Source organism: Dendrobates tinctorius, unplaced genomic scaffold (assembly GCF_039654945.1).
Source record: "Dendrobates tinctorius isolate UK_male_01 unplaced genomic scaffold, ASM3965494v1 ptg000192l, whole genome shotgun sequence".
Classification (NCBI taxonomy): Eukaryota; Metazoa; Chordata; class Amphibia; order Anura; family Dendrobatidae; genus Dendrobates; species Dendrobates tinctorius.
In genome coordinates, this window is record NW_027361859.1 from 2,701,565 (window position 1) to 2,722,404 (window position 20,840).

General features: G+C 43.7%; 1 protein-coding gene across 1 annotated transcript in view; it reads left to right on the plus strand.

The window, feature by feature from the left end:
• LOC141055825 (uncharacterized) overlaps positions 1–20,840 on the plus strand; it is a 210,816-nt gene that overhangs the window by 78,274 nt on the left and 111,702 nt on the right. Inside the window, exons 2-6 of the mRNA XM_073552543.1 lie at positions 5,737–5,882; positions 6,012–6,191; positions 6,274–6,397; positions 6,481–6,578; positions 6,773–6,863. Of these exons, the coding sequence (XP_073408644.1) occupies positions 5,811–5,882; positions 6,012–6,191; positions 6,274–6,397; positions 6,481–6,578; positions 6,773–6,863 (565 nt within the window). The 5' untranslated portion in view covers positions 5,737–5,810. The remainder of the gene's footprint in view (positions 1–5,736; positions 5,883–6,011; positions 6,192–6,273; positions 6,398–6,480; positions 6,579–6,772; positions 6,864–20,840) is intronic.

Sequence of the window (20,840 nt, forward strand, 5' to 3'; positions counted from 1 at the left end):
CTCACAAATTTGACTTTACACCCAATTTTTTGTATTTTCACAAAAAATTGGGCCACAAAAATTAATATTCTGAATATTCATATCTCAAGGATCTGCACACGTGACCGCCAGTAGCAGCAGGAAGCCTTCGGCTGACACTGCGCACTCCTGAAGAGGGATGAATACTCACTGCTCTCTGCGATGAACAGTCCTGGTGAGTATTCTGGCAGCTGCGCTGTGCTTGTGAGCAGCGCATGAAGTCCCTGCCATGCGCTGCTTACAAACATTACACAGCTGCTGGCACCGGAGCAGGATACTGGGAGGGAAAGCCTGGTAGGTAAGTGTAATGGGACCAATCATACCAGGATCGGGATGGGGTCAATCATACCAGAATAAGGATGGGACCAATCATACCAGGAATGGGATGGGGCCAATCGTAAGGATGGGATAATGCATACCAGGCTAAGGATGGTGCCATACATACCAGGACTGGGATGGGGCCAATCATACCAGGTTAAGGATGGGGCCCTGCATACAAGGATAGAGATGGGGCAATGCATACTTTAACGAGATGGGGACCCTGCATACCAGTATAGGGATGAGGGCGATCATTCCTGCCAGGATAAGGATGAGGGCCATGCATATCAGGATAGGGACCTAGTCTCCCGGTACTTACCTGCACGAAACCTCCGATCCTCACAAGATCTCCTTCTGTACTCCCCTCTTATCTCCTCTTCCCACAATCGCATACAAGATTTCTCCCGCGCATCGCCCCTACTCTGGAACTATCTACCACAACATATCAGACTCTCACCATGGAAACCTTCAAAAAGAACCTGAAGACCTACCTCTTCCGACAAGCCTACAACTTGCAGTAACCACCAATCCACCAAACCGCTGCACAACCAGCTCTACCCTCGCCTACTGTATCCTCACCAATCCCGTTGTAGATTGTGAGCCCTCACGGGCAGGGTCCTCTCTCATCCTGTACCAGTCGTGACTTGTATTGTTTAAGATTACTGTACTTGTATATATTATGTATACCCCTCCTCACATGTAAAGCGCCATGGAATAAATGGCGCTATAATAATACATAATAATAATAATAATAATAATAATAATAAAGGGGGCCATACATAATAGGATAGGGATGAGGGAGCTATGCATACCAGGATAGGGATGAGGGGCCATGTGTATTAGGATGGGATGAGAGGACCATATTTACTAGGATAGGGAATATTAAGTACAGAATTACCACATTTTTTGCTTCTGTTTTTTTCCCCTAATTTCCTCCTCTAAAACCTAGATGCATCTAATGGTCCGGTGTGTCTTATAGTCCGAAAAATACAGTATTTTAATACACATTACTTTATTATTGAACAATAATTGATAAAAATTATTATGGTACAATAAGAATGAAAAATAAAAAAAAATTAAAAAATATATATTTAAAAATATTCTACTATAATTGGACATAATTTCTTGTAAAATAACACGGTTCTACATATTTTCAAAAGTTGTCAGGTTTCATTATGAAAGGTAAATGAGCCATTGCTTAATGATTTTGACCTCTTTAATTTAAATGACAATGGACATTTTTTAGTTTACTCTTGTTTCTATGATATCAAAGAGTTTTCCTTCTACTGCTACACATAAATAATGCATAAAAGTTTCAGTACTTTGAAACATTATTATTTTTGCAAATATAAAGATGCAGAATATTTGTTATGCCAATTTTCTGATAATTATTTAGAGGAAACTTAGCAACAATTCAAATAACTAAAACAAGTCTAGATACCATTCTGAATTATAAATAGTGATGAGCGAATTTGTTTGAAAAACGACCGCCAAACATAAATTCGGAGCGTTCGGATTCGTGATCAGAAACACAAGCAAAATTGTATAAAATCGGAAACATTCGGTAAAAAGTGAGGGAAAATATTTGTGTTGCCACTAAAGTATATTAGGCACTTTGACTAATATAGTGGTGGTTTAATGAGGGTAGGGGGTTGGCAGAGCTCAGAGGAGCGACGTACTTGTAAACTTTTTCTTCTTCTAACTATATATGTACACATTGTGGCAGGCCAATCAGGGCGCTGGAAACATCCACAATGTCCTGACACAACCGCTTGTGTCATTGGCTGCTGAAATCACATGTCCCTCTCCATATAAAGAACGGACATCTTGTTTTAGCACCATTTGAACACTGTAACAACGCAGAGAGGCTGCTCCTGACTGGGACTATTTACTGATAGATTTGAGCTAGTTAGCTAGGTGATTGTTCCCAAGTCAGATAGTTTAGATAGCTAGTGTCCTGTGTGGCTGTGAAATCGACCTTTCTTTTGTGCCCTTACTGAGGTTCACAGAGAAAGATGGCAGGGCGCACTTCATAGAAGTGTGTTGTGCACTGCTTCTATTGTGCTCCATGCATGAGTAAACTTTTCTAAATCTTATTTTTTCATTTGCTAAATGTGGTACAGCAAGGCATACGTCACCTTGTCATTTAGTGGAGTAGTCTGTGATTTGAGCTGTTGGCCAGGAACAAATAATTTTTTGGGCAGTTGTTACTGTGATTCACCTTGCCATAACTCACCTTGTCATTTAGTGTTGGTGAAATTTAGCTATCTGCATAGATCATGCAGATTTAAAAAGAAAAATGTTTTGGTTGCTAAACATGATACCGCCCGCCATATCCCACCCGGTCATTTAGTTTTGGTGAAATTGTGTGTGTGTTGCACATAAAAACAATATATATTTTTTTTTACAAACGTGATAAAGCAGGCTAGATCTGAGCTTGAAATTGTTTGGAGCATATCTTCTAGGTTACACAGGCCTCATCCACACTCGAGACAAATCTGTTCAGTTACTAAAGTGTTACAGTAGGGTAGATCATCGTTTGAAATTGTTTGGAGCATCTGTTATACAGGCCTCATCCACACACAAAAAAACAATTAATCTGTTACTAACGTCATAAAGTAGGGGAGATCTCATCTTGCAATTGTTTGGAGCATATCTTTTTTATTATACAGGCCTCATCCACACTCAAACAATTCTTTGTTCTGTTACTAACCATATTTCACCTTGTCATTTAGTGCTGCTGAAACTCAGCTGTGTGCAGAACTGGTGCAAAGTAAAAAATCTTATTTTTTGTTGCTAATACGGTGCTCCTACCACATTATCTGAGCAATATGATTGTGAAAAAGCGAGGCCGTGGTGGAAGGGGGATTAGGCTTGGTGTTCAAGGTGTACATGGGGTCGGTGGTAATGTTTGTGAAAGCACTAGTGAACCAACAGCGTCACATCCTATACAAAGACAACTGACAACTTTTGTTACTGGACGGGCTACTCCATATGAATGTAAATGTATGTTTAGCATAGTCTAATAAAGAATAAATATTACATAAGATAACATTTTTCCTAACCTTCTATATAATAATCCTAAATCCTATTTGAAGTTAGACAAAATTGGCAGACGTGACAGTTTCAAATAGTCTACGGAGGTATGAAAGAGGGGTATTAATGCTGATTTGTCCCAATTTCTAAATAATCCTGAATATTTACTACATTTGTCTCTAAAGAAGATAACATGCAGTAGAGTTTCCTCAATTTTATCCATAAAAATCACCACTATGAAGTACAATATGTCACGAGAAAACAGTCTCAGTATCACCAGGATCCGTTGAAGCGTTCCAGAGTTATTACCTCATAAAGTGACAGTGATCAGAATTGTAAAATTTGATCTGGTCAGGAAAGTGAAAACAGGCTTCGGGGTGAAGGGGTTAACTAGGGCTGTGGATGTGATGTAGGGACATGTGACTCCTCTGCGCACATGTCATACACATGTGGCTACTCTGGGTACACACGCGGCTACACTCCATTCACGTCGTACACATACGACTCCTCTGCGTACATATCGTACACATGCGGCTCTGCTCCGTATACTTAGTACACGTCTTACCCACATGGCTCCGTTCCATACACCCTGTACACACGCGGCTCCACTCTGTATACCGCAAACACGCTGCTCTGCACACCTCATACACACACCGCTCTGCTACGTACACCTCGTATACACGTGACTCTGCTCCTTACACCTCATACAGGCGCGGCTCCACGCCGTACACCCTGTACAATTCGTACACGCATGTCTCCTCTCCATACACCTCGTACACACGCGGCTCTGCTCGTGCACCACGTACACACACAGCTCCGCTCCGTACACCTCTTACACGTGCTGCTCCTCTCTGTACAATTCGTACACGCACGGCCCCACTCCGTACACGCGCAGCTCTGCTCCATACACCTTGTACACGCACATGGCTCCTCTCCGAACACCTCGTACACACGCATCTCCGCTCCGTACACCTTGTACACACACAGCTCCTCGCCGTACACCTCGTACACACACAGCTCTGCTCTGTACACCCCGTACACACACGGCTCCACTCCGAACACCTCGTACACACGCGGCTCTGCTCCGTACACCTCGTACACACGCGGCTCTGATCCATACACCCCGTACACACGCGGCTCTGATCCATACACCCCGTACACACGCGGCTCCGCTTCGTACACCTCGTACACACACGGCTCTGCTACATCCACCCTGTAAACCCCTCCTGACCCCACACAGAAACTTCCCCTCATCCAGCACCATGACAACCAGCACAGCAGAGTCCTGCATACACTGAGGCCCCTGATCATGTGACCCCTGACTCCTCCCCTCCTGTGACCTCATCCCAGGTCCTGTGCGCACAGAGCAGCCATATATGTGGAGTGCGGCTCTGCGGGTGGAGGTAGGTGCTGGAGGTTCCCCATTATTGGGCGCAGGGGGACATTAACCCCTTAAGCGCTGAGACTATTTTAGTCCTTTTTTGATGCCACTTTACAAGAATCAATAACAGTTTGTCCCTTTTCTTGTGATACGACCCAACTGTGACAAGGAGTAAGGAAACACGTATTCCCCACATACACACATTATGATAGTCCCCCCACAGTATGGCAACTACCCACCTCCTAATAAATAAATCCTCCCTTCCCCCGTTCCTGGATCAGGTTCCCCAGTCTGGAGATGTGGCCCCGGGCCGGTGCTATAGATGTATGAGGGGCTGTTATCTGCGGTATGATCATCGCTGTCCCCGATGGGGCTCCCAATCTGAATTCCCTATCAGTTTGTCTTTGGAGTGTGGGAGGAAACCGGAGAACGAGGAGGAAACCCAAGCAAACACGGGGAGAACATGCAAACTCACTGCAGATGTTGTCCTTGGAGGGATTTGAACCCAGGACCCCAGTGCTGCAAGGCTGCAGTGCTAACCACTGAGCCACAAAGATGCCCAGATTAGTCCTGGGAAGACGGGAAACCTTCATATAGGCGGCCGGTGGTGATGGAGTCAGTGACCGACTCTGGCCAGATATGTTTCTAGAGCCGTAGTAGAAGATGAAGATGTCGTCCTCATCATGAAGTAGTTATTCCTCCTGTCACGTGTAATGAATATCTCCTGCAGTATTGCTAATGCCGATTCCAGTGTCTGTAAATGAGACGAGAATTAGCGTTATGGAAGATGAGTCTATGAGAAACGTATTCAGCTGCCGACTCCGAGGAAGAAACTGCTTGTTGTGTGTGGTCTAAATATATAGGATTTATTAGTAGATGTAAAGAAGGAAACTAAATACTGTAAAATAATAAATCTCATATGTTTCCCTTATTATTTCCAATAATTGTATTATTAGACAGGAATATTTCTTCTTCTGATTCAGTTCCCTACAATATTGGATCCTCTGAGTGGAGATCTTCTATAGAAGAGAATTTTCCTGACCCGTTAAGTAAGGATATGGACAGAGACAAGATGGCGGAGAGGATATTACACCTCACCCTAGAGATCCTCTTCCGGCTTACTGGAGAGGTGAGAGATTCTGATGACGTCACATTACATCATTCTTATCTATGGGAATAAAAGATGGACAGAACTGGAGAGGTGAGGACTCTGGAAATGTCTGTAGTGAGATTTATTAATGTGTCTCTCCATAACCAGGATTACACAGTAGTGAAGAAGACCCCTAGTGAGCGCTGTCAGGACCCTGTGTCTGAGGGATGGGGAAGACCCCTGAGCCCAATCACAGGGCCTCCACCTCAACCCCTGATACATGAGGACATCAATGACCAGAAGATCCTAGAACTCACCTACAAGATGATTGAGCTGCTGACTGGAGAGGTGACACTGCTGGGAATGCTGGGACATTATACAGTCACACTATGAAGGGATCGGGGGATGATGGTATCATTGTATGTGTCAGGTTCCTATAAGATGTCAGGATGTCACTGTCTATTTCTCCATGGAGGAGTGGGAGTATTTAGAAGAACACAAAGATCTGTACAAGGACGTCATGATGGAGGTTCCCCAGCCCCTCACATCACCAGGTAATAGACAGGACTAAATACACACGGCCTATAATTATCTGTATGTAAAGAATGAATTCAGTCCCTGTATGTGTTTCCTCCAGATCTATCCAGTAAGAGAACAACACCAGAGAGATGTCCCTGTCCTCTTCTCCCACAGGATTGTAAACAAGAAGATCCCAATGTTCCTCAGGATCATCAGGTAGATGGAGAGAAGGTGTCATGAGATCTCCCCTATGATGTGTAGACGGCTGTGAAGGTCTTGTGCTCAGTCTTGTTTTATCCACCAGTATTATATGTTTTATACTTGTGTAATGAGAATGGTGGAGATGGCAGGATTAGAGATGATCATAGATGTGACTTCTCCATCTGTGGCTTTTACAATATTTGTTTCAGGGTGAAGATCTGACCCATATTGATACTACAGAGACATATGTGAGAGGAGTTACGCAGAGTAAAGAGGAGATTCCTACAGATAACCGCCCAGGTGAGTACTAACCACTTAATGCAGAGAAGTCACAGATTCTGTGTGTCTGTGAGGTAAGTGTTTGTTCCAGAACTTTCTAGCCGAAACTCTTGTCTGTTCTGTTCAATGGACTACAAGTTCTAGATCAATCAAGTAGGTAGTTTAGCTCAAAAAGTCCCATAAACACCTTTTTATTTTATTGAAAAATTCTTTAAAATTAATAATCCATCCAGCGTAGAAACCCCCAATGTGGGAAGAATTATGTGGGCAGATGCATTTCAAACAGTGTGGTTCTTAGTCCTTGCAAGTTCCAGATACTCTAAGCGAGGGCTGCTGAATGGAGAGGGTTGTCTTTAACCCCTTTCTGACATCAAACATAATAATCTGTCCATGTGACTTGGGCCTATTTGACCATGGATGGATTATTACGTCTGCGTGATAGCCTGCACACACAGGTGGTGTGCGAGCGATCGCCGCCTGGTGTGAGCTGATTCTGACAACAGACACCCGACACTAAGTGGCAGGAGCAGTCACAGACCGCTGCCAGCACCTTAACCCCTGATATGCTGCGATTGAAGGCGATCGCAGCATTCCGGGTGCTGGCAGAGTGCTGACGGCCCCTCTGCCTTTGGATCGGAAACTCCGCGGCGTGATGCGGGTTCCGATCATAGCCATCGTGATGTCGTCATGACGACAGCCGGGTCACCAGAGCTAGGAAACATGCTGATCATGCACAGTGCGTGATCAGCAAGTCTCTCTGTCAGTGCAGAGCTGACAGTTTATACAGCATGTGCATGCTGCTGCATATTCATGCTGTAGAAGCGATCAGCGTGCAAAAAATGATGGTCCCACAGTGGAACAAAGTAAAAAAAAAAAAAAAATTTTTTAAGTAAATGTAAAAATTGTTTTTTAAAAAATTAAATATTAATAAAAAAATCAAAAACTTTCCAAAATCATGGGCAAAGATTTCTCTCGTAGCCTGAGGAGAATTTTTTACTTCTGTTCTAAGCTGCAAAATCTGTCCTTCTATATCCTTGGACATGTGGTTTATTTTCTGCTGGATGTCCAAATGACTGTGCTGTTGCTCCTGTTTTAACTTAGCTACAAATAAATATTTGAAAGAAAAAAATATAAACAATAAAAGTACACATATTTGGTATTGCCACGTCCGCCACGACCCGACCTAAAACTGTCCCACTAGTTAACCCCTTTAGTGACACCATAAAAAATAAAGGCAAAAACAATGCTTTATCATCATACCGCCAAACAAAAAGTGGAATAAAACGCGATCACAAAGACGGATATAAATAAACATGGGAATGCTGAAAACGTCATCTTGTCCCGCAAAAAAAAAGCTGCCATACTGCTCCATCAGCAAAAAAGTAAAAAAGTTATAGCTCTCACAATAAAGGGATGCAAAAGTTATTTTTTTCTATAAAATAGTTTATATTATGTAAAAGCCCCAAAGCATAAGAAAACACTATAAAAGAGGTATCGCTGTAATCGTACTGACCCGAAGAATAAAACTGCCTTAGCAATTTTACCACACGCAACGGCATAAACCAACCCCCCAAAAAAATAAATACATTCCTGAATTGCTGTTTTTTTCATTCTGCCTCCCAAAAATAGGAATAGTAAGCGATCAAAAAATACCATGTGCCCGAAAATGGCACCAGTAAAAACGTCAACTTGTCCCACAAAAAAATAGCCATAACATGACTCCGTAGGATGAAATGTGGAAAAACTATAGCTCTCAAAATGTGGTGATGCAAAAACTATTTTTTGCAATGAAAAGCATCTTTTATCGTGGGACAGCTGCCAAACATAAAAACCCGATATACATCTGGTGTTGCTGTAATCACACCGCCCCGAAGAATATAGTCGCCTAATCACTTATACCGCTCGAGAAACAGCGTAAAAAATAAATAAAACAGATTCTTCAGCCACTGTTCATTTTTTCATTCTGCCTCCCTAAGATCGCAGTAAGTCTCGGCGCACATTTATCCTGACCTCTGCATTGAGCGCTTACACTGGGGTTTCCGTGTAAATCTCTGAAATATGTGATTCAGATGGAACCTCTGGTGGAAGACTCCCTATTATGAGGCAGATGGAGGCACTGTGGAGACCATCTGATCTGTGATCCGGCGGAGACCGTCTTTTTAGGATTGCATACAAGTGCTGTCGGCCACAGTTTTGTGCCCCTCTGAAATCCCTCGGGGGTTTCATCTGAATCACGTCACTCAGAGATTTAGATGGAAACCCCAAAGTAAGTGCTCAGCGTAGAGCGCCGGATAAATGTGATCCCAAACGTTATGTAAAATGTTCCCAATAAAAGCTTCAACTCTGTCCACAAAAAAAGCAAGTCCTCTCTCAGGTCTGTCATGTTTAAATGGAAATATAGGGGACTTCCACGTTACTGGTAGTTCAAAGACTCCTCACCCACCAAAAGAAATTCAGCAAATTCTTTGCTCCCAAATCCAAATGCCCCCCTCCCTTCTGAGACCCACAGTGTACCTAAACCACATATGGCGTCCATTTTTGGCATTTCTGAAGTAATGAGAGCTTGCCTATCTTACGGGTGCATGCCTCCAGAAGCATGGGCTGGGCATAACGTACTGGTCACTACAACGGCAGTTTGCAATTTTCACTTGGCAACATTCATTGCTGCTTGTTTCTGGAAAATACACAAGGAGTCAAAATCAGCACTATACCTGTAGATACACACGTGGTCAAAATTGTTGGTACCCTTCGTTTAATGACAGAAAAACCCACAATGGTCACAGAAATAACTTGAATCTGACAAAAGTAATAATAACTAAAAAATCTATGACAATGAACAATTGAAAGTCAGACATTGCTTTTCAGCCATTCTTCCACAGAATTTAAAAAAAAATAAAACTAATGAAATAGGCCTGGACAGAAATGATGGTACCCTTAGCTTAATATATCACTGCACTCAAACGATTCCTGTAACTGTCAATGAGACTTCTGCACCTCTTAAGAGGTATTTTGGCCCACTCCTCAAGAGCAAACTGCTCCAGTTGTCTCGTGTTGAAGGTTGCCTTTTCCAGACAGCATTTTTCAGCTCTTTCCAAAGATGCTCACTAGGATTTGGTCAGGGCTCATTGAAAGCCACTTAAGAATAGTCCAGTGTTTTCCTCTTAGCCATTCTTGGGTGTTTTTAGCTGTGTGTTTTGGATCATTATCCTGTTGCAAGACCCATGACTTGCGACTGAGACCAAGCTTTCTGACACTGGGCAGCAGATTTCTCTCTAGAATCTCTTGATAGTCTTGAGATTTCATTGTACCCTGCACAGATTATAGACACCCTGTGCCAGATGCAGCAAAGCAGCCCCAAAACATAACATAGCCTCCTCCATGTTTCACAGTAGGGACAGTGTTTTTTTCTTGATATGCTTCATTTTTCCATCTGTGAACATAGAGCTGATGTGCCTTGCCACTTTTGTCTCATCTGTCCATAGTGTTAGGAACGGCGGAACGCACTAAATAAAAATAAATAATAAAGTGCATTCGCCGCTCAGGGTCCACCATACAGTAGATGTTACACCGCTGCTAGATAATGACAGACAAGCAATTTGGCGGTATAATGCGCACGGGTTAGACTTCACCCGAGGTGCGCAAAGCGGGCTCTGTTCACACACAGAGGCGCCGCAACATAAACATACAAAACACTGAGCCTGTTAGTATCACAGGTCTCAGGTAAATGCACAGGAGCAGGACCTAAGACAGAGGAGCTGCGTCCGTCTAGACCTACCGTGTGTGCAGCGTCGCTACTGCGAGCGCCAAGAAGTGCTGCAACTGCAGCGCGGCATAGGACACTGCCGCAGGACGACAGCTACAAAGCAGGCGCAATGTCGCATGCTAGCGTAGAGGTGCGGTGTGCACAGTGGCCTAAAGCTTGCCACTGACTGACGCTGACTGCTGAACTAATACCCTATCCGCATGCGTAATATCAGAGGGAAGGGGTTTCTTAATAAGTCAGTCACCAGAATCATACATCCGTCACCATACACACATAGCAAGTATAGTCTATACTAGCGCATGACCGAACGGTCATGCGTGCTTTTTATAGCCGTGCGGGACCTTCCAGATCTCTGAGATGGACCAATGAGATCTGGAGCAGGACCTGGGCACATGACTCCCGATCTCCAGTGGGAGCATGCCCAGTAGGAGCACAGAGGGACTTAGTCTCTGGAGCGGTCTGATGCAAGGTAATCTTCTCTGCAGTAGATAGACAGCAGGAGACCGCAGAATGTGAGGCTCTGGATTCCTGCAGAGCAGATGCAGAAACCTGACGCCTAACACATAGGACAGTCTCCCAGAACCTTTGTGGCTTGTCAACATGTAGTTTGGCAAATTCCAGTCTGGCTTTTTTATGATTTTTTTTTCAACAATGGTGTCCTCCTTGGTCGTCCACTTTGGCTCATACAATGATGGATGGTGTGATCTGACACTGATGTTCCTTGAGCTTGAAGTTCACCTTTAATCTGTTTAGCAGTTTTTCTGGGCTCTTTAGTTACCATTCGTATTATCCATCTCTTTGATTTGTCATCAGTTTTCCTCCTGGGGACATGTCCATGGAGGTTGGCTACTGTCCCATCGATCTTAAATTTCTGAATAATATGTGCAACTGTAGTCACAGGATCATCAAGCTGCTTGGAGATGGTCTCATAACTTTTACCTTTAACATGTTTGTCTATAATTTTCTTTCTAATCTCCTGAGACAACTCTTTCCTTCGCTTCCTCTGGTCCACGTTGAGTGTGATACACACCATGTCACCAAACAGTACAGTGAGTATCTGTAGCCCTCTATACAGGCCCACTCACTGATTCCAAGATTGTAGACACCTGTGATGCTAATTAGTGGACACATTTTCATTTAACATGTCCGTTTGTCACATTATTTTCAGAGGTACCATCATTTCTCTCCAGGCCTATTTCATGAGTTTTATTTTTTTAAAAAATTCTGTGGAAGCATATAATATCATATGTTATCATAGATTTTTGATTTATTATTACTTTTATCAGATTCAAATTATTTCTGTCACCATTGTGGGTTTTTCTGTCATTAAACGAGGGGTACCAACAATTTTGACAAAATGTGTAAGTTCCCAAAGGGGTATAATTTTCAAAATGGGGTCACTTGAGTGCGGATTCTGCTCTTCTAGCAATTAGGAGCTCTGTATATGGAGTCTGCAAACTGTTCTAGGAAAATCTGTTCTCCAGGAGGCAACTATCGCACCGTTAATCTCGAGTCTCTCCGTATGGATAAGTAGTACTGTACAGCCATATAAGGGATATTCAGTAGAAATTGTGGGACAAATTTTGGTGTCATTTTTACCTATTTTGTATGTAAAAATGTAAAGGGCTAAAACTAATTTCTTATGGTAAAAATGTAGTTACTGCTCAATGGTATAAAATTATGTGACACACCCATGGTGTCAATATGATCACTGCACCCCTAGATGTATTCATTGAGAGGTGTAGTTTATAAAATGGGGTCACTTAACGGTGGGTTCTGCGATTCTGGCACCTCATGGGTTCTCCCAGTGGGTCATGGCACTTGCAGACCATAACAGTAAAATCTGGCGCTCCTTGCCTTCCGAGCTTTGCACTGTGCCTGAAAAATATTTCCGATTACATGTAGGGTATTGACGCACCCAGGAAAAAATGGACCTCAGTTTGTTGTAAAAAATTTCCTATTAAAAACTTGGGGCTAAAACAACATTTTTGTGAGGAAAGTGTGATTTTATTATTTTCACGGCTCAATGTTACAAACTTCTGTGAAGCACCTGGGGGTTCAATGTGCTCACCATGCATCTAAATACATTCCTTGAGGGGTCTATTTTCCAAAATGGGGTCACTTGGGGGGGGTTTCCACTGTTTAGGCACATCAGAGGCTCTCCAAACGCGACATTACGTCCGCCAATTATTCCATCAAATTTTGCATTCAAAAAGTCAAATAGCGCTCCTTCCAATCCGAGCTCTGCCATGCACACAAACAGTGGTTTTCTCCCTCATATTAGATATCGGCGTAGTCAGGAGAAATTACACAACAGATTTTCTGGTACATTTTTTTTTCCTGTTACCCTTGTCAAAATAAAAAAATTGCATCTGAAATCAATTTTTTGTGAAAAAAAATGTAAAATGTTTATTTTTCTTTTACAAAAATTTCCTGTGAGGCACCTGAAGGGTTAATAAACTACTTGAATGTGGTTTTGAGTAGAGTTGAACGAACTTATTGGTTGTCTTTGCTTATTCGGCAAGCTATAGCGCTTACCGAATAAGCTGCAGAGGGAACCCGGTTTCCTGGATCGCCCTGGCTGATCAGCTATTCGGCTCCGCAGCTGCATATGTCGCGGCTGGGTGACAGACACAAGCTGCGGAGCCGAACACCTGATCAGCTGGAGCAATCCAAGAAGCCGGGTTCCCTCTGCAGCTTATTCGGTAAACGCTATAGCTTGCCGAATAAGCAAAGACAACCAATAAGTTCGTTCAACTCTACTCAAAACCACATTCAAGTAGTTTATTAACCCTTCAGGTGCTTCACAGGAAATTTTTGTAAAAGAAAAATTAACATTTTACTTTTTTTGTTCCCTCTGCAGCTTATTCGGTAAACGCTATAGCTTGCCGAATAAGCAGGGACCCGAGCAAATTCGTTCAACTCTTGTTTTGAGCACCTTGAGTGGTGCAGTTTTTAGAATAGTGTCAATTTTGGATATCTTCTTTCATCTAGACCCTCAACGTGACTTCAGATGTGATGTGGTCCTTAATTTACAAAACCATTTTTTTTTGTTGGAAAAATGAAAAACTGCTGGTCAACTTTTAACCCCTATTACTCCCTTACAAAATAAAATTTTGATTACAAAATTGTGGTGATGTAAAGTAGACATGTGGGAAATGTTATTTATTAATTATTTTGCAACATTTTCAAAATTTTCACCAAATTTCCGTTTTTTTCCCACAAATAAATGCAAGTCATACCGTAGAAATTTTACCAGTATCATAAAGTACAATATGTCACTAAAAAAATTCAGAAATACCGGGATCTGTTGAAGCATTCTAGAGTTATAACCTCATAAAGGGACAGTGGTCAGAATTGCAAAAATTCGCCTGGTCATTAACATGCAAACCACCCTCGGGGGTAAAGGGGTTAAGTCCGAAGCTGCAGATGTCCGTAGTTAAACACAATATCATAGTTTAACACTAGAGCATAGTTTGGAATCAAAAATAAAAGCAACAAAATATGATATACACAATATAATAGGGATAAAACCCTATTAAGAATAACCGGACAAAAATGGTTCTACACCATAATAATATGAATCCTATAGAAAAAAGATGTACGAATGAACCAAAACGCAAAAAATGTATAAAATATATATATCTTTTTTTTAAACCAAAGATTTTTTATTATATTCAAATGTCGTTATAATTACATTTAAGCAAAGCTTTCAAATCATCTCCATTGCATACAGAAAAAAAAAGGAACACGACATTCAATTTCTTCCCCTTCAAAAAGAAGAAAATAAAAAACCGAACCAACCTCCTCCCTCCTCCCTCCCCCCTCCCCCCCTTCCCAACTGCAATACAGGCTTTCTCAATGTAATTGTCTCGACTGTAACCACTTGGCCCAGAGTTTTTCAAAGTGTGCCTCTTTATGTCGTTTTCTATAAATTCTCTCTTCCAATCGGATTACATTATTCACACGAGTGACAAACTCCCCAATCGTTGGGGGTACAACATCAATCCATTTTTGTGCGATCAGCTTACGGGCAGTATATAAGAGTTTTGCTATGATGGACTTATAGGCATTTCCCACCGACACCTCCTCCACATATCCCAACACACACGTGATTGGATCTCTTCCTATATCACATCGGTATATCTTCTCAACAAGCCCTATAACCTCTTCCCAGTATGACAAAAGTCTTGGACAGGACCAGAGCATATGAAGCAGTCCCGCAGGTTCGTACCCACATCTTGGACACTCCGCGTTGTCCCTCAAGCCCATTTTCCTCATAAGTTCTGGGGTCTTATAAGTTCTATGAATGATATATAGTTGAGATATCCTACCCGGCTCACTCAAAGAAAGTTTAGGTATATACTCTAAGATGGTCTCCCATGTCTCATCTACTATGTCCCCCACTTCTCTCTCCCATTTAGATTTTACTGTTAGAGGAAACCCAGCCAAGTAAGAGTATAATAGATCTCTATAAATGGTAGAGATAGCACCTCTAGTACCCCCGGGTGCACACACATAATCCAGCACCACATCCCTCTGTACCGTCATATTCGTTGTCTGTTTCTGTGCTTGAAATGCATGCCTAAGACCATAATATCGAAATTCCCCACTACATGAGAGTCCAAACTCTTCTTTTAGAACAGAGAAAGGCTTGATCTCAGACCCCTCCAATAATTGCCACACATATTGCAAACCTCTCCTCTCCCAATCGATAAAGTCCTTCAGTTTATATAGTTCCGATAGATTCACATTATCCCAAATAGGTGTGTATATCGTCAGTTCCTCAACTCGTCTAAGAAGTTTGATATGCTGCCATATCTTGTGCATTAGTCCAAATGTGGGTACGTCCTTCCCAAGTCTCCCAAAACTTCCTGCTTCCAAACTTTGTACCAATGTTCTCTTGTTGGTCAGTTGGACCAAAATTTCCCCCATAACGCTCAAGTTCCCCTCCTCTCGCCAGCCCCTAAAGTGCTGCCCCTGCGTTGCTACAAAATATATCCATGGATTTGGCGCCGCCAACCCTCCCTCATCCTTCCCCCTTTGCAGTATTTCCAATTTAATTTTTGCTTGTTTTTCCCCCCAGATCAGTTCTCTAAAAATGGTATTAACTTTATAAAATTTTTTCTTTGGGATCCAAACCGGGGCATTATGGAGGACATACATCAACTGAGGCATCATTATCATTTTAATTAGATTCGTCCTCCCCACTATTGATAGTACTAACTTACACCATGCTGTCATTTTAACTTTAAATTGAACTAGTAATGGGTCGAAGTTTAGTTCGAGAAATCTAGATACAGGCATAGATACCCATATTCCGAGGTATTTAAACTCCTTAACTACTTTCAAATGACCAACCGCCTCCCCTACAGCACGACATCCCAACTCTCCATCAATCCCCATGATACATGACTTGTCCCAATTAATTCTCAATCCGGAAAAGAAACCAAATTCCCCTATAAGGTCCATGACCGCAGTCAGTGTCTCTCCACTGTCTTTTAAGAACAGGAGTATATCATCCGCGTAAAGGGCGATCTTTTCCTCCAGTTCCCCATATCTAAAGCCTTGTATTTCTTTGGAGTTGCGAATTTTAATCGCTAACGGTTCCATCGCCACAGCAAACAATAACGGTGACAATGGACAACCCTGACGAGTTCCTCTGAACAACCCAAATGCCCCCGAAGTCTCCCCATTAATCCTAATATATCCTTTCGGGTCTACATACAATAACTTAACCCAAGAAATAAATCTGTGCCCAAATCCCATACGTTCCAATACTGCCCATAAATACTTCCACTCTACCCTGTCAAAGGCTTTCCGTGCGTCCAGTGAGGCCACCACCCTTTCTCCCCTATTATCTGCTGGAATTTGAATATTTAAAAACAGTCTTCGCAGGTTAATGGCGGTAGATCTGTTTTGCAGGAACCCTGATTGGTCTGGATGTATTAATTTTGGGACAACTCTAGACATTCTTAACGCCAACGTTTTGGCTAGTATTTTAACATCTGATGTCAATAACGAGATTGGTCTATAGGATTCTACGGATGAGGCATCTTTCCCTTCTTTAGGAATCACCACGATTACAGCCTCCCTCATAGAGCTTGGCAATACCCCCTTCTCCGCTGCCACCTCAAGTACATGCTTAAACTTAGGCGCTACAATTTCTATTAAATCTTTGTACACTTCTCCCGGGATCCCGTCAGATCCAGGTGACCTGTCATTTGATAATGATAAGATAGCCTTCTCTACCTCTTCTACAGTGAATAATGCTTCCAAATTTTGTTTATCAGTATCATCTAACCTAGGTAACTCTATCCCTTGTACGTATTTATCCAACTCCAAGTCCGAGGCCCTCAATTCCGAGGTATACAATTCTACATAATATTCCTTAAAACATTCCAATATCCCGACGGTATCCCTATGAACTGCCCCATCTTTAGTGACAATTTTGTATATTTGTGATGGTTTTTTCTGCGCAGCAGTAATCACTGATAATAAGTGTCCCACCTTTTCCCCCTCTTCATAGAACAATGCTTTTTGGAATGCCCTTTTCTTATCTATCCCTTGTAGATATAACTTATTTACTTCTTCTTGTGCTTCTTTTAATGCTTTCTGGGTGTCGGCATTGGGTCTAACAATCATCTCTTCCTCTGCCCAGCTGAGTCTCTCAGCAGCCTCTTGGTTTACCTGCCTCGTTCGTGTCTTCTGCCTCGAGATATCTCGTATGAATAAACCCCGCAGATAAGCTTTCATGGCATCCCATACTATGAGTGGATCCGCAGTGCCTTCGTTTAACTGAAAGAACTCAACAATATCATTCCTAATAGTTCCCATGTTTAAGCATTTGAACCATTCCGTATGAATCGTCCCCCCTACTCTCCTCCTTTTCCCCACTCCCAATCTCAGACTAACCTCAACTGCCCTGTGATCGGAGATAAGTCTCTGTAAGTATTCCACTGTTCCAACCAATCTGTCCATGCCCCTATTACCCAGTGCCAAATCTATGCGTGATAGAGTATGATACGAAGTCGAATAGCACGAAAAGCATTTCTTCCCCTCATTGCGTACTCTCCATAGGTCTATCATATCCATTTCACCAACATATGTCCCAAATGGAGTCATCCTATCTTTCCTAGGGCAATTTCCCTCACTGCCCGCCCGGTCCCAATACTCATTCATAACATTATTGACATCTCCTAATATTAGCACTGGGCAATCCCCTCTCCCCCCAATCCACTCAAAAATCTCCTGCAGTTTCTTTTTCGAATATGGGGGTGGGATATAGAGGGCCACCACGATTATGCATATTCCAGAAATTCGACAATGCAGAGAAACAAACTGACCGTCCTTATCTATATAAGAGTCAATTTCTTCATAATGAGTATGAGAGTGTATTAGTACAGATACACCCCTTGCATAAGCCGAATACATAGAGTGATAGGCCCGAGTGACCCACTTTTTCTCTAACCAATTTTCCTTTCCTTTAATCAAATGAGTTTCTAATATACATGCGATATCTGGGTTATGCTTTCTAATTTCTGCCATAACTGCCGCTCTTTTATTTGGATCTGACATTCCCCGTACGTTCCAACTTAGAATTTTTACATCACCACTCATTATGTCCTAAAAAAATAAAAGATAACCGGACTTCTGTGGTCACTATATTATATTGCAGTATGCGAACTCCCCCGTAACCAACCCACCCCTGTCCCCCTCCCCTCCAACCCAATCTAGCTGATTCTCTCCTTCCAACGAGAGAGAATACAGCCAGCACCCAATTGCTTCACACCCATATAAAGCCACTGAGTCTCCCTTGTTTGGCGTCCTTCACTCCCACCATCAGAAAACAAAAACAATCATCAATACTAATCAGGCCGCATAACATTTTCTAACAAGGATATTGCAATAGTCATCAAAAAACACCCGGGGATCAACGCCCCCAAAAAAGTTTTTGAAAAACCAGGTGCCTCGGAGCACAACATCCAAAAAAGAAAGGAAAGGAAATATGTCCGAGAGTCTCTACTTCATCCTTCACCGTCTCTCACTGCTCCCAGCTTGGAACGATTGATCTCCATCCATTTGACTGCTTCTTCTGGGGACGGAAAAAACTGAACAGACCCCATCGCTGCTACTCTCAGTTTAGCAGGATACATCATAGAGTACTTCACTCCCAGCGCTCTCATTTCTCTCTTGACCTCGCCAAATTTCATCCGCATTTTCTGGACCTCTGCTGAATAGTCCGGATATATTTCAATACGGCTTCCATTAAACGTAAGATCCTGCAGCTTCCTTGCTTCCCGGAGGATAGTCTCTCTGTCTCTACAATTCAGTATCCTGGCCAGCATAGTACGAGGAGCGCTACCCGGTGGGAGGGGCCGCAGGGGGACACGGTGTGCTCTCTCCACCGCGAACACTCTGGAAAGCGTGTCTCTGCCGATTTTGGATAAGATCCATTGCTCAATAAAGTCGGTGGGGTCGCTGCCCTCTACTTTTTCCGGAAAACCCACAAATCTGAGATTGTTCCTCCTTGATCTATTTTCCAAATCATCCTGCTTCAAATACACTGCTGATATCTTTTGAGCATGCTGGGACTGAGTCCTCTGCATTTTGTTTACAGAGTCCTCAGTGCTGCTCACTCTCTCTTCCACAGCACCCATCCTGGTATCTGCTTTGTTCAGTGCCTCTTTAATGCCAGTGATTTCTTCTTTAATCTTATCAACCCGGCTATTCAACTTAGTCAGAGTCCTCTTGCAGAACGACACCACCATGAAGACATCTTTCAAGGTTGGCTCTCTCTCAGGAGTCTCAGCATCAGCTCCACTGTCTTCCTCCTCATACACACACTCAGGGCCAGCGATTTCCCCTCCCTCTCTTCTCCTGCTATCAGCCTCTCCCACGGTTTCACCGCTCACCCCTTCTCCTTCCAGCACTATACCTTCTTCAGTGTCCCCCTCCTCCTCTCTTGCAAAGCGCTGCAACTTCTGAAGGATCCGTGACCTTTTTCCAAAGCTCTCAGATTGTCTCCGCGCCTCCTCCACTTTCCCGGCGCCATCTTGTGCAGTCACGCTGCCGTCCTCCCCGATATCTTTCTGCCTCCTCCTCCCCATCTCGGCGCTCATCTGCACTCACGGCGTCTCCTCCCGACTCTTGGGCACTCACTGTGCCAGTAGATGTGTCCAGGTCAGTGTTAGAACGGCCTGTTTAAGGATAAATCATAAATCTGACGGCGGAGCTCTTCTACCTAGCGTCCACTCACATCCGCGCTAGGCCACGCCCCCCAAAATATATATATCTTTATTAATACATGTGATCTCAATACGAAAATATTTTCCTCACAATAGTAATACAAAATTAGCCGCAAGATGGCGCCACAATTCAATGAATGGTAAAAAAAAAAAATACATAGCCTGTAGGTAAAAACCAAGCAACATATAAAAATGAATAAAAAACGTGAATTTATGCAACAAACACATACCGTATTTTTCCGACCATAAGTCGCACTTTTTTCCCTTCAAAATTTTGGGGGAAAGTGGGGGGTGCGTCTTATGGTCGCAATATACTAACCTCCGGTGCGGTGGTGGCAGTGGGCAGGGCTCTGCGGTGCGGTGGTGGCAGCGGGCGGGGCGGCAGCTCCGCCGGCATTTCCTCGCAGCCCGGAGGCCCCCGCACACCCCTTGCTGGCTGCTGCCATGTTGCGGTGGCCTCCGGGAACATGGACACCGGAAAGATGGCCGCCGGTCCGGGGACGGCGCATGCGCGGGATCAGATCTCGTCCCGAGATCTCGGGGGACGAGATTCAAATCTCGGCAACGAGATCTCGTCCCCCGAGATCTCGGGATGAGATCTGAACCCGTGCATGCGCCGTCCCTGGACCGGCGGCCATCTTTCCGGCGTCCATGTTCCCGGAGGCCACCGCAACATGGCGGCCAGCAAGGGGTGTGCGGGGGCCTCCGGGCTGCGAGGAAATGCCGGCGGAGCCGCCGCCCCTGCTTCGGAGCACAGCCCGCCGCCACACTCACCCCGCAGAGCCCACCTGCCCCAGCTCAGCACAGGCCACCTGCCCCAGCAAAGCTGCCCCAGCACAGCTGCCCCTGCCCCAGCACAGCTGCCCCAGCACAGCTGCCCCAGCACAGCCCAACTGCCCCAGCCCCAGCACAGCTGCCCCAGCACAGCTGCCCCAGCACAACCAACCTGCCCCAGCACAGAGCCGCCACAGCACGAGCCTGGACCAC